This window comes from Punica granatum, chromosome 2, assembly GCF_007655135.1.
Source record: "Punica granatum isolate Tunisia-2019 chromosome 2, ASM765513v2, whole genome shotgun sequence".
Classification (NCBI taxonomy): Eukaryota; Viridiplantae; Streptophyta; class Magnoliopsida; order Myrtales; family Lythraceae; genus Punica; species Punica granatum.
Genome location: NC_045128.1, coordinates 42,293,445 through 42,306,419, shown reverse-complemented (window position 1 = coordinate 42,306,419; position 12,975 = coordinate 42,293,445). Strand labels below are relative to the sequence as shown.

The window sequence follows — 12,975 nt, the reverse complement described above, 5'->3', positions numbered from 1 at the left end:
AGGAAAAAGGAAGGATTTGTAATATGACGACTACTTTAGTCAGTAGTTGTCATATAATTTCTCTTGTTTTGACAAAGAGGACGTAACATAATGATGTATATATTTACCTGGTAATTAAAAGGTTGTGAGGCTGTTTGTGTCATTTTATTTTTTATAATAAAAAAAACACTCTTGTTTTGCCAAGAAAAAAGAAAAAAAGAAAGAACCTAGCTAGGGAGCACACTCTTTAAATTTGTAAGACATATGTAAGCATAAACATATATGTGATTGTTTTAACCAAAAAAAAAACAAAAGAATATGTTGTGTAAATAATTATATAAGGAAGAAAGCATACAAAAGGAAGAAAAGAAAGGGGCGATCAATCATGTATTGACTGGATTTCGATCGAGTGGAAAAGGCCGCAAGGGGATAAGCCAGAAAACACTGGGGTCTTCGTTTTTAGTGATAGACGTGAGGAAATTGACTTCAGGTACAAACTCATGCAATTTTATTTCAATAATACAAAAAACCTAAACCAAACCACATAGAAATTGCTAATTCTTTGTGATTTAGTCAAGAGAAAGAGGAGAAGAGGAAAAGAAGACCGCAGACTCGATTCCCCCCAACAAGGAAATTCAGGGACACATACAAGCCAAACACGTATTATTAATTTGTGCGCGGGTTTACTTACATATAATAATTATTTATAATTTATAAAAATATATTTATTTGTTATGAACAATTAGAATTTTAATAATTTTTTTTATTTTGGACAATAATTATTAATATTTTGGACTTTAGATTGAATTAAACGGTTTATGGTCGGTTTTTCAACTAATTCTCTTATTTAATTGTATATTATGCAAAATCTAATTTTTCAATTTTTAATATTATGTTTGCTAATTGTAGACATTCTCATTTAAAATGACTTTTAGTAACTTATATTTTAATTTTTTGTGATGCAAATATATGACTTCTCAGTTTGTGACCAAAAAAAAAAGTTACTTAAATTTTCCAAGATAATAATTGAGTCATAAATTTTTTAAAATTGAAATAATCAAAAAATCGAGAAAATCTGTAAAGCTGAGGATTAGTCTAAAAATCAAGAAAATTTAAAGAGCTGAGAGTTCTCAAATAGAGCTTTTACAACTCTACGCTTTAGCTTTTATATATTATACACTAGCTTTTTGCCAATGCAATGCACGGATTTTAGCTAGTATTTCTTTTAATGATAATTTTAAAAATTTAACATCCCAATTAAAATATTCAATAAAATATCTCTTTCTACGTAAAACTGCTCAAATGTTAATATTAGACAGTTATAATAACAAAGGATTACAACCATAGCATAATTCGTTTGTCCAAAAATTGAATTGATAAGTTGGCAGCGACTTGGACAGGCGGAGGGCCCGAACCTTTTCATCATCCCGGTAAAATGTCGGCCTGCCGGGTCTGGAGACTGCAGCGAGGCCCGGCCGACCAATAAGGCCGATCTTTTTCACAATATTTCTCTCTCTCTCCTTTTTTCTTTTTTTTTTTCTTAGAAGGTAATTCAGAACTTTTTCAAAATCCCCATAATTGAACTTCTACGACTACATGTTTCTACTTGTTGTAGTTTGTTCATGTCGCGGTTAAACAAGGATTCGCACGTTTTGTTTACATGGTCATCCTGAGGTCGAGGCCCGAAAGAACAAACAAGCATATTCGAAGTTTTCAAACTCTCCAGAAAAGAAAAAGGATATTATTAGAAATTAGATAGGACACTAATCCTAATTAATCTTCATATGAAAGTCATCAATTTAAAGATCGCTGTAAGCTTTTACGCATCATGTTGGCTGTGACAGATTAAGTTTATAGTTGATTAAATACGCGACGGGACATATATTTCTAATGTTCTAGTCGAAGAGATGAAATGAAAATTATTGTTGTAATTAACAGAGCAACATTAATATCCACCCGCACCCCCACCCCCACCATCCCCCCCCCCCCCCCCCCCCCCCCCCCCCCCCCCTCCCCAAAAAAAAAACGGGGGCAACATTGATAAATACAGAATATGGAAAAGTCAAAGCAAATAATTACCCTCGGGCGCAATGCAAGCCGTATAATATTGAAAACCATTTCTTCACATTTCACATTACCCTCTCATCAACACGACACGGTTTACTAAACATAATATATATATATATATATATATATATAATTTCTCTCAACATTTTATTACGAGATTATCGATTGTCAAATTAATGAACGAACAAATTATATTTATTAAAAAGAAAAGAAAAACACTCTCGGTCTCAGATATACACACGCAAGTACACACATATATTTCATTAATTTAGACGATTTGGATGTGGAAGTTCATCGGTCTCTTTCGAATAGCCGAATGCGTGGTTTGGGAGGACTCTAGTGAAGTTCATGTATCTTACAAAGGTTAATGCTCAAACTTTCCACTACTAATAGCATCAACCACGACACGCATGCTTTGATCTATGATACAAATTTAATGTGAGAATGAGAGCTATAACTGCAAACAGAAAAAATCAAATCATGTGCCATAGAAAAGTTCACAAGTTTAAAAACTCTTCGTTAGATGCAAGCGCGCGCGCACACACATATATGTATATCGTCAATTTGATTTATCCATACTGATCATATCATATGCTTAGTGTCCAAACCTTATATATGCATCAGACACTTAGAAATGATCTTATATCTAATGGTCGGATTAGTGCAAGCTTTTTGACTGGTCTCCACCTACATATGAAAAGAGAGAAATTGTGAGACCCAACAAAAAAAAAAAAAGAGTCTAGTCCATGATTCTTCTCATGACATTGGAAGTCAAATGTCTCTCTGGACATTCTCAGTTGAGAGGCTGACATTTTGGCTGAGGATCCCCTACCTTTTTTATAAAAAATTTAAACTATAAAGATAATAATATTAATTTCCATAGGCATTTAACTGTAAACCAATCTGTTCATGCATGCAGAACTAATCTGAAAAATGGGCCCGTGCAGGAAAAAAGCAGCTCAGAAAACGCTGGAAATGAAGACCTCCAAATATAATTATAAGAAAAGTCAACAACAATAGGCATAGTAATAACAAACATGGTGGTCAGATGCAGCTGCTCCTCCTTTTTCTCTATTTTGGACTTTCTTAATGGTAATATATGTGTCTAATTATGTATTGTACTATGATTGTGATAATAATTATTATTTTGTAATTCACGGGTCGTGTAACCCCACCTACTAGCTATCGATTTAATTGAACAAGAACCAAACAAAATAGCAGAAGGAAAGAGCGTCTAAGAATTATTGTAGCCAGGAAACATTGTTATATTATAATTGATTCTGTGTTCGTCTGTTGATTGATAGATAGATATATATATATTGCCCAGAGAGAGATTTTCAAAGAAGCAGCGTGGTGGGTGAGGGTTCAAAACTATGACAATGACCCTTTGCTGATGTGATGCATATACACTAACATGCCCGTGTCGTCTCCAATCAAAAAATCATTACCTGCAGCTAATTAATATATATATATATATATATATAATGCCATTAATTTAATTTTAACCAAAATTAATTGGAGGATCGATTTAACACGGATTGAAACAAAAATGGACAAGACAAATTTTGAAAATGGTATTAAATTATTTTCCTCTATGGACTAATTCCATGGTGTCACGAATAAATGCAAATCTGGAATATCTGTTTCCAAAGGGATAAGGAGAAAAGGAATTTTGTTACCAAGAAAAAAAAAGGAAAAAAAAAGAAGAGAAAAAGAAATTTCACCGGCAATGTTCTATCAATACAATAAAATATAACCAAATTCTTTAAGCATTTATTGATAAAATTACATGTCACTCAATCTAAGACATACATATACCACTCACCAAAAAAAAAACTTTTTTGTTTTATTCTCTAATAATTGCAATAATAATAATAATAATATACAAAAATTTTCATTTCAAACTCAGAAAAAATAATCAGAGAGTCAATTATTCAACCTGAAAGACCTAAAAAAAAATATTAAATGGGACATCAATTAAATGAACATTTCTTAAATTTACACAAACACATTAAACTGGAACAGGTTAGCTAGTTAACTTACATAAAATGGCAGTGGAAAAGGAAGCCAACCAAAAGATTATAATTATTTCATTGCTGCTTACATATATATATATATGTGTGAGTGCATATATATATATGTATATATATTAAATAACCGATTAGTCGTACATATATAACACTCTTCTATTTGTTCTTCCTGATCTTTCTCATACAAGAGAATGAAAATGTTAAAAACAAGAAACTAAAGAGATATATAATTACCAGAAGAAATTATAAATGAAGCAAGCGAAAAACAAAAGAAATAAGCAGCATGAAAAAGAAGAAGGTATGAAATGCCTGGCTTTCCCATGTACGCCACCAAAATGCTTCCCTCGATCACCGAGGATGGTGATGAGCTCGACCGATCCACGATCTCCCTACTTGCAACACTCTGCCGTCGAAGTCGATCCAAGATGACATAAATAACTAGCGAGCAAATAACACTTCAATCGGCTTGGTGTGGAAAACCCTCGGAGAAACTTATTCATGGAAGAGAGTGATGAGAGTGTTTGTATATAAATATTCACGATCGAATGAAGTAGTCATCGAAGATCTATTCTTCTTCCTCTTCTTCATAACTGCACCACTAACGCTGATGAGGTTGAAATGCACTCATACGTCTGCTTATATATGCAAAGAAACAGAGAAAGAGAGGGAGGGAGAGGGAAAGAGGCGTTCCCAAGAAGAAGAAGACGAGGATTTCCTGTTTATGTGTTGTTGTCAAAGGGGCTGATTTATAATTTATTAATTATATGGTTTTGGGGCAATTTATTAATTATCTTAATTAATTAATTATTTATTTATTTTTCTTTTGAAGGTGGGCCAAAGGGAGAAGGCCTTTTTTGTTTCACACGTTGGGGTGTTGTCTTTGTCTTCCCCACAAGGGTCAATGATTTCAGGGCCCTTTTTCTTGAAATAATAACCTAATTAAAATGACTTTTGTTTTAGGGTTCTTCAATAATACTATTTGTCAAACACAAGCAAGCATCTAGGGCTAGGGCTGAGGCCCCATGCCTGCCTCGATCCAGGGGGTTTTTGAGACACAATTTTGACGATCCGAGGTCTCAGAATGCGGTCCACACATTGTTTTTTTCGTTTCATCATATATAATTGGTTGGACTTTGGTATTATTACATTCATTGTTTATTGTGTGTAGCATGTGTGCACGGACACATTTATTTAATTAGTCCATGATTCATGATCGATGCTCGTTAAATTAATTAGAATACTGCATCTACCAAAAAAAATTAACTAGAATACTGCAACTAAATATGGCAACAATTCGAAGGAGAAGCCTAGTGCTACTGAGGTTGACGTCTTCAAATCTGTATATTAATATTTGGTTATATTGATGTATTTAACTTATTACCCTCAATTGTATTCAAGAATCGAGATTACAGTTTCAACAAATACAAATCAATTTTTCCGCTTGTGCATTTGACGGGTTTATTTCATATAATAATTATTTACAATTTTTTAAGATATATTTACTTCTTAAGAATAATAAGAATTTTCAATAGTGATTAAAATTTTGAATAATAATTCTAATATATTAGATAAATTTTAAGTAATTTAGTGAAAATTTTGCCAATAACTCTCTTAGATAGAGATCCTAGTTTTGTAGAATTAGTGTATTGTGATTTTTTTTATTTTTTTGACAAACTTGACTATTAATATCTAACTTCTTTTATTTCATATGCATTTCATATCTGTCTACATTAATATAATACAATAAAGACATTCCGTTTGGTCATACAAACTTCATCTTGCACGTATTTTTCTAAAATACTGCTATTCAATTGTCTATTTTCACATGTTAATGTTGTTTTGTAATATGCTTATATAATTAGAGATTTGTGATTAATTCGTAATGAGCTTATATAATTAGAGAGTTGTGTTTAATTTGTATATATGCTTATTTAGCGATTTTCAAGTATATTACTTATATTTCAAAAGACTAATTTTCTTATTAAGAGTACCTAATAATATTTTTAAATTTTTAATCCAAACATTGGAAAATCACTCTACAATAAATTTAGGGTAATCTCTGGGTAAAAGTTTACTGTTCGTTTAAATGATTAAATAAGAATTTTGCAACTTTTTATTTTAGGTAACATACGTACACAATATATTTAGTTCAATTGGTAATACATATTTATCACATATATTTAGTTCAAACATCATATCATTAATTTCTTTTTCATATTTTCAAAGACAATTTATGACCTTCTTTCTTATAAATGTCATTTTCTTTATTTGATCATAAGTTCGTAGCGGCTTGTTTTTTATTTGACCATAAAAAATTTGAAAAGTTAGTGTTTTGTGGTGGAAATTTTATATATAATCAATTAATTTTTCTTTAGTATTTCTAGCAGTTCTGTTAAATGTATTAATTTCAAGCATTTAATTATGACATTTCTAATAATAATTACTTAGATTTTTCAAAATACAAATTTTCTCCTTTAAGAACTGTAAAATTTTAAATAATCAATTTCAAATGATAATGATAATATTTCATTAAGTTATTCTGATTTTGAATAGTTGAAACTAATGGCTCTATTAGTATGCATTATAATTTATTTAGTGGTTTATATATTAGACGAATATAGGATAGATATTTAGTTTAGCTGTGTCTTATACAAATTTGATTCATAATTCTTTAAATAATTTTTTGACATCATCGTCTCAAATATTAAAATATTATCATAATTTTATAAAATTAGCAGTTTGCAATAATTGATTGTAATTTTATATGTTTGATCAACAAATATTTTCCAACAGAGATTATCCTAACATCCAATCAAATATTCATTAGTTATGTTTATAGTTCAAGTTTTATAATAATAGTTATTTTTTTGAATCACGATAACAGTTTTTGGGATATGAATTGCCTGTCTGGGGAATAGACTGATTTTCTTTGTTAATCTAAATTTCTTTATTATTTGATAGGGTCATTAGCTAATTTAACTAGTCAGCAATTAAATTTACCATATAGATATTGATGCATGCTGAACACCAAATGGATAAAAAATAAACGAAAGCATATCTAGCTACTTAGAAGAATTAATCGCACAGAGAACAGTTTGCAGAATATGCACGTATATATGTACAATGTTTATTTTGGACATCAAATCACGGCATACTCCTTGAGCTTGTGTGATGAGAAGCCACTATTTGTTCAATGAGAACTTGCCATGTACAATTTTAGACTATTTCCTTGGCCCAAAATTGGATATTTCTTCACTCACCTTATTTAATAAAATAATCTACATATAAATTCATAAATAACAAATGATGAATTTAATAATTGTAAAAGAAAACGAATCAATATGGCCCCACAAATTCCGCATGTGTATTTTCATTCACGGAAGTACGAGAACAACTAAAGCGTTGGTAATACGAAAAAGTTAAACATAATTTGCGCAAAAATAAGTTCAATACAAAAAGTCTTAGAAAGGAAATTCTAAAATATTTAAATATTGTTTTTAATATTTTTTTGGGTTACATTCTTAACAATTTTTTAGTATGGGCAAATTTTTGTTTCATTAATTCCTTACTTTCTGGGCATACATGGTGTAAAACAATACTATGTCATTGAGTAAGTCGTCCTCAAATTGTTAAAATAATTAATTTTCGTTATTCTCCATTGTGTCTTCTTTTATATGAAAATAAATTGAGTAGCCTCCCGTGAACGAGAGACCTCCATTCGATCTACGAGAGCCTTTCACATAAGATTTTCGGACATTTTCATTAACTCACTCTTCGATTCTATGTTATTTAATATGGACATGAATTTTCACAATTATTTCATTGATTTCAATCTTACATTTTTCTATGAAAGTCCTCCTCCCATACAAAAATCGGAGTTGTGTTATTGCGAATTATTAAAAATTCGCACAACCTTTAGCGCTTACTCAATGTGCAGGTTTCAATACCGGTTAATATATATTTGATCATCACACGATCATGCTGACATAAGTGTTGACCTGCTGGATTGTGATTGTACATTGTGGAAAAGAGAGTCAATAACTCACCTGTGCGTAGTGTTGGGAGTTAGTAAACTTTGATGGAGGAATAATTGCCTGCCAATGCAATTCATCCCCAGATTTGGAAAAAAATTAATTACGAAAAGGAAGGATTTGTCTTACCACAACTACTTCAGTACTATTTTCATAGTGTAGTCCAATGACGCATACATTTGCCTAATAATCATAATGTTTCAAGTTCGATATTCGTTATTGGATTACCCGTGCCATTTTATTAACTATTATGATTTATATTTCATTGTACTAAGTATATGAATCTCCCTTGAAAAAAAAAACACACTATTGTTTTGTCAAGAAAATAAAGTTAGGAAAAAAAAAAACTAGCTAGGGAGCACACTTTTTAAATTTGTAAGACCTGTATGAGCACAAACATATATGTGATTGTTTTAACCCGAAAAAGAAAAAGGAAAGATATGTTGTGTAAATAATTATATAGGGAAGAAGCATACAAAAGGAAGAAAAGAAAGGAGATCAGATCAATCATATATTGATTGGATTTCGAATGGAAAAGGGCCGCGAGGGGATAAGCCAGAAAACAATGGGGTCTCCGTTCTTAGTGATGGACGTGAGGGAATTGACTTTTCGTACAAACTCATGCCATTTCATTTTAATAATATGAAAAAAAGAAACCAAACCAAACCCCATAGAAATTGTTCTTTCTTTGTGGTTTAGTTAGAGAAAGAGGAGAGGAAGAGAAGACCGACAGACTCGATTCCCCTTGAACAAAGAAATTCAGGGACACATACGGACAAGCCAAACACTTACTATTAATTCGTGTAATTTGACCGGCGAGAGAGAGAAGAGAAATTTGGACTGGTAAATTAGATGGTATCTTGTCCTCGTCTAGGGCACATTTTAATTGATCAACAACAATTCGTAAACTATATTATCCGTCCGACAAATATTCCTTTCACGGGAACTCAATTAGTTTATGTGCATATAGACACGTGGGTCGAACGAGAGATAGAGTGAGGAGACACGCCGAGGACGATTTGTAAATTATAAGGTGATTCTTCCATAATGCTGGACGATCTTGCATCGACCTTATTTCTGGCATGCAACTCTTTCTAAATGGTTGGATTTTGTATCATCAATATCAAACTGGCCGGTTGGAGCTCAGTGAGAAAAGTTTTTTCTTTTTTAAATTCATTTGGCTAGCTTTTTTCGAAGTATTGTGTGGCATTTGATCAGGTAAGTGCTTAAAGATTAAACGCTTAATTATTAAGGAAAAAATGAAAAAGAAAAGGATATGAATGATAAAGATGAGAATGAGAAAGTCTCGTGCATAATAGGTATACCACTTCGCATTATGTTACGAAATAATTTGTGAGCTTTTAAGGGCACAAATAAGTCAAAAATAACTTATTCCATCAAATTAAATATCTTTACTAATTCATTAAATCATTTTTAACTTAATAATAAAGTATATTAGACTCTCATCTTTCCCTCTTCCTTCATCATGTTCTTATATTACAAACTTATAATTAACTTTTAAACAATTAATTATTTGATTAAAGTAGTTACCAAATACAACAATATTTTGTACTATAGATAATTGCATTTCTCCAATATTGGCTTTCGTTTTTATTCCTTATAGGAAAAAAATCTAACATCCTTTATTTGGCTGAAAAAAAAAATTGCAACATTATTGCCTTAGACTATATCTAATACTAGTCTCTTTTTGAATCTCTAAACTGAATCTCACCACTGTTATATAAACGACACGTCAGACATGATTCACACGCAAAAAAAAGAGAGAGACCTATACTCCAACTATTATCTCTATTTTTTAGGCTCTTTATGGGACCCACATACGTACGAAAAAAAATACCAAGAAGAAAGGGCCTTCGTCTCTCATTTGAGAGACGTCCCAGCGGGGGGGCTGGGAACAGAGACTCCACGTGGCGTTTTTCCCCGGGGAGAGAGCCCCGCTGGGCATAGTCTTAGAATGATGTGAGAGAGAGAGTTTGTATTGAGGTGAGAAGGTAGCCTGCCAAGAAAATGGGTTGGGCCTGGAGAAATGAAATTGGGCCTATTTCCCATCTTTGGGTCCATATCGGGATTCAGGAACTAGATATTATAAATAAATAAATAAAATGAAAATAAAAAATATTGAAGATTATAGATAATTAAATTTATAATATTGGATTTTAAAAACTAAGAGAAATCCATGCCTTTCTTGTCCCTTTATATAGGCTCCTGCCAAATTTTGCGGAATTATTTCTGCCAGTTTATATATTTTATATCATTCGTGAGATGTATTTTGCATATGGAAGCAATTTGTTGTGCGTAGCCATGAGAAATTCTTCATTAGTACTGCATAGAACGATAGTCTAGAATATGTTCGTCACTTGGAGGATATGAAAATATGTTCGCTATTCTTTTACTAAGAAAAATAATTTAAGCATCATTTTTCCAAAGATACTAGCGCCGATATTCGTTATAATCTCCCTTTTGGAAATTATATCCCGCTATCCTATATCTATTAATATCTGAATTTGAGGGAATATGGAATTCGGTAGCTAGTCTGCACGAGTTTTAATTCACTACGATGAACACAAGTGCATTGTTATTAGAGGCGCAAGTTCAAAGAATGAACGCATGACTTCATGTCAAATTCAACCAACATATTCAAATCTTTATTCTTGATGAAAACGTTCATACATTGGAAAACTTAATAGTAGACAAAGCCTCATCGACATATTACTTCTGCTGTTTAACTTCTACGACAAACGCGAAGCATTAACTTCTCCGTCACGTAAGTCCGTCTTTCTTGCAATTTGATCAAACACGAGAACACCGTGGTAGGAAAAACTTAATTAGTCCAGGGACCACATGTGATCCGAATTGCAATCCTAATTGTGGGGCTTGTCAACTTCTTGAGGAACAACAACCTTGTCAACAGCTTCACCAGCATATGAGCAGCACCTCCTGCAGTTCCTACCATAATTCCCCCACTCGCAGCATCCATACCGGCAGTACCCTCCTCCATAGCCACGCCCACGCCCCGGGTAGCCACCATAGCCTCCACGGCCGGGATAACCTCCATGGCCACCATGGCCATAGCCACCACCCCGGGGGTACCCACCATAGCCGCCGCCAGGGTATCCTCCATACTTGGCATCATTAACGCCATTGTTCGACTCAGTGGTAACTTCCACTGCGTAGTATTATCAATAAATTTAGTTAATGGAAGTACAACTGCCCTAATAATAATTGTCGACCGTAAGTGCAACAATGCGGAACGTAATCCCCATAGTACTAATAAGACGACGGATTGGTGCTACGTACACTGCTGCAATTCAATCTGATTAAACTCATAACGATCTTTCTCATTGGTGATTAAAAAAGCAAATGGGACGAACTGACCAGCTGCTTTCTCACCGGCTGAAGAAGTTTCAGGCAGGTCCGTGCTAACTGCAACCTCTGCCGCGATGAGAAGGATGGCGGCTGCCAAGAGACCAAGAAGAACGAACGTCCCTGGCCTCATTATTTTCGATGTCTGAGAAAATCGATATATCTTAATTACCGCGTGTCTGAGACTCAGAGATCAGCTGATTGGATGAGGAAACAAGGATCTCTTCTTCGACTTATTTATAGGACAGCTGCGGCTTCGTTGCGACTCTAGGATCGTGGATTGCTGGCCAGTGCCGAGGCCGCCGGAGCAGCCATTAAAGAGCTCTGCAGTTAGTTGGGGGTTGGGAAGGACGCCATTTTTGTTCTCGAAAATTGTTGAACCTTATCTTCTCAACGGCCGGCTCTGAAATGTACAAGATCGGGATAGATCCTCTGGTCAGGCGTCCGAGTTGAAGTGGCAGGTTCACCGATCATGGTTGCCTTGGTAAGGACTATCATGATACCGTCTAGCCCGAGCGACTTGTATAAGCGAATTAACATGACAATTAACGTTTAAAATCGAAACAACTATATTCAGTACAGGTAGAAAGAGGATTGCTAGTTGGGAGCGTGTATTATTCGCTCAGGAAGAAGAGTGGGACTTCCACTAATTCAATTTCGGGTGTCCGACCATCAACGAGTGCTCAACACTTGCCCCTTTTCCGATCAGCACCAATGCCATGTGCTTGAATTTCTTAAACAACAAAAATGACATGTCAAAACTTCTCTAACTCTTGCAATAATCTATTACTGTGCAGTTCTAATGCTATAAAACGAGGGACAAAGACCCCCCAGGAACTGCTTATATGAATAAATATTATCTACACTTGGTCCGGATTCAATGGCTCGTACAGTCATTAATATCTCGTATAGTCAGTAGGTTCAATGGCTCGTTTCGGCAACGATCCTCCTGAGTATGAAGTGTGATTGAAAAATATATCACAGAAAGCTGTTTGTAAATAGTTAATGTGCATAACCATTAGTAAGAGTAATAGCCGTGGAGTGAGTCAAAGACATTGGGAAATTGCATGACCGACAGTATCTTTTGAACTGTCTGTGTATCTGTGAGTCTTCCTGTTTTTGACTGGAATTTGAGGTTGTAGCCTCTTGGCTCCCATTTATTTATCACTAGTAGATTGTATTATAAGATTGCGTCGAATTGAAGCCAGTCTCTCTCTTTCCTTTCTTCCTTTCGACACTTTCCCTTACAAGTCCCCCAACCCCACTCACTATATATTTGTGTTAGAAAAATTTCTTTCTAAGGTGGCCAGTGTGTTGCTCTTTCTTCCGAAAAATTCTTTAATAATTTTATTTCGTCACGTGGTGTGAAAAAGTATCAACAGCATTACAACAAATAGGTGAATAAACTTACTATCACATGAATAATGGACTATACAGATGAAATAATTTCATTAATTCTTCCTTACCAACTAATCACAATAGGA

General features: G+C 33.6%; 1 protein-coding gene across 2 annotated transcripts; it reads right to left on the bottom strand.

The window, feature by feature from the left end:
- Window positions 1-10,727: 10,727 nt before the first annotated feature.
- LOC116195010 (glycine-rich protein 3 short isoform-like) lies at window positions 10,728-12,010 on the bottom strand. 2 transcript variants are annotated; one of them, XM_031523959.1, is made up of 2 exons: window positions 11,504-12,010; window positions 10,728-11,294 (listed from the first exon to the last, which is right to left on the bottom strand). In XM_031523959.1, the coding sequence occupies exons 1-2, from the start codon at window positions 11,622-11,624 to the stop codon at window positions 10,990-10,992; spliced, it is 426 nt and encodes a 141-aa protein (XP_031379819.1). In that variant the 5' UTR covers window positions 11,625-12,010; the 3' UTR covers window positions 10,728-10,989. The 2 variants fall into 2 exon arrangements, with proteins under 2 accessions (XP_031379819.1, XP_031379820.1); XM_031523960.1 differs by having other exon boundaries at window positions 11,519-12,000.
- Between the last annotated feature and the right edge of the window lie 965 nt (window positions 12,011-12,975).

Excerpts from the sequence above, each read along its gene's own strand:
- LOC116195010 (XM_031523959.1), bottom strand. The coding sequence starts at position 11,624 with ATGAGGCCAGGGACGTTCGTTCTTCTTGGTCTCTTGGCAGCCGCCATC. Across the intron at positions 11,295-11,503 it reads AGCCGGTGAGAAAGCAGCTG|TGGAAGTTACCACTGAGTCG; the intron begins GTCAGTTCGTCC and ends AATACTACGCAG.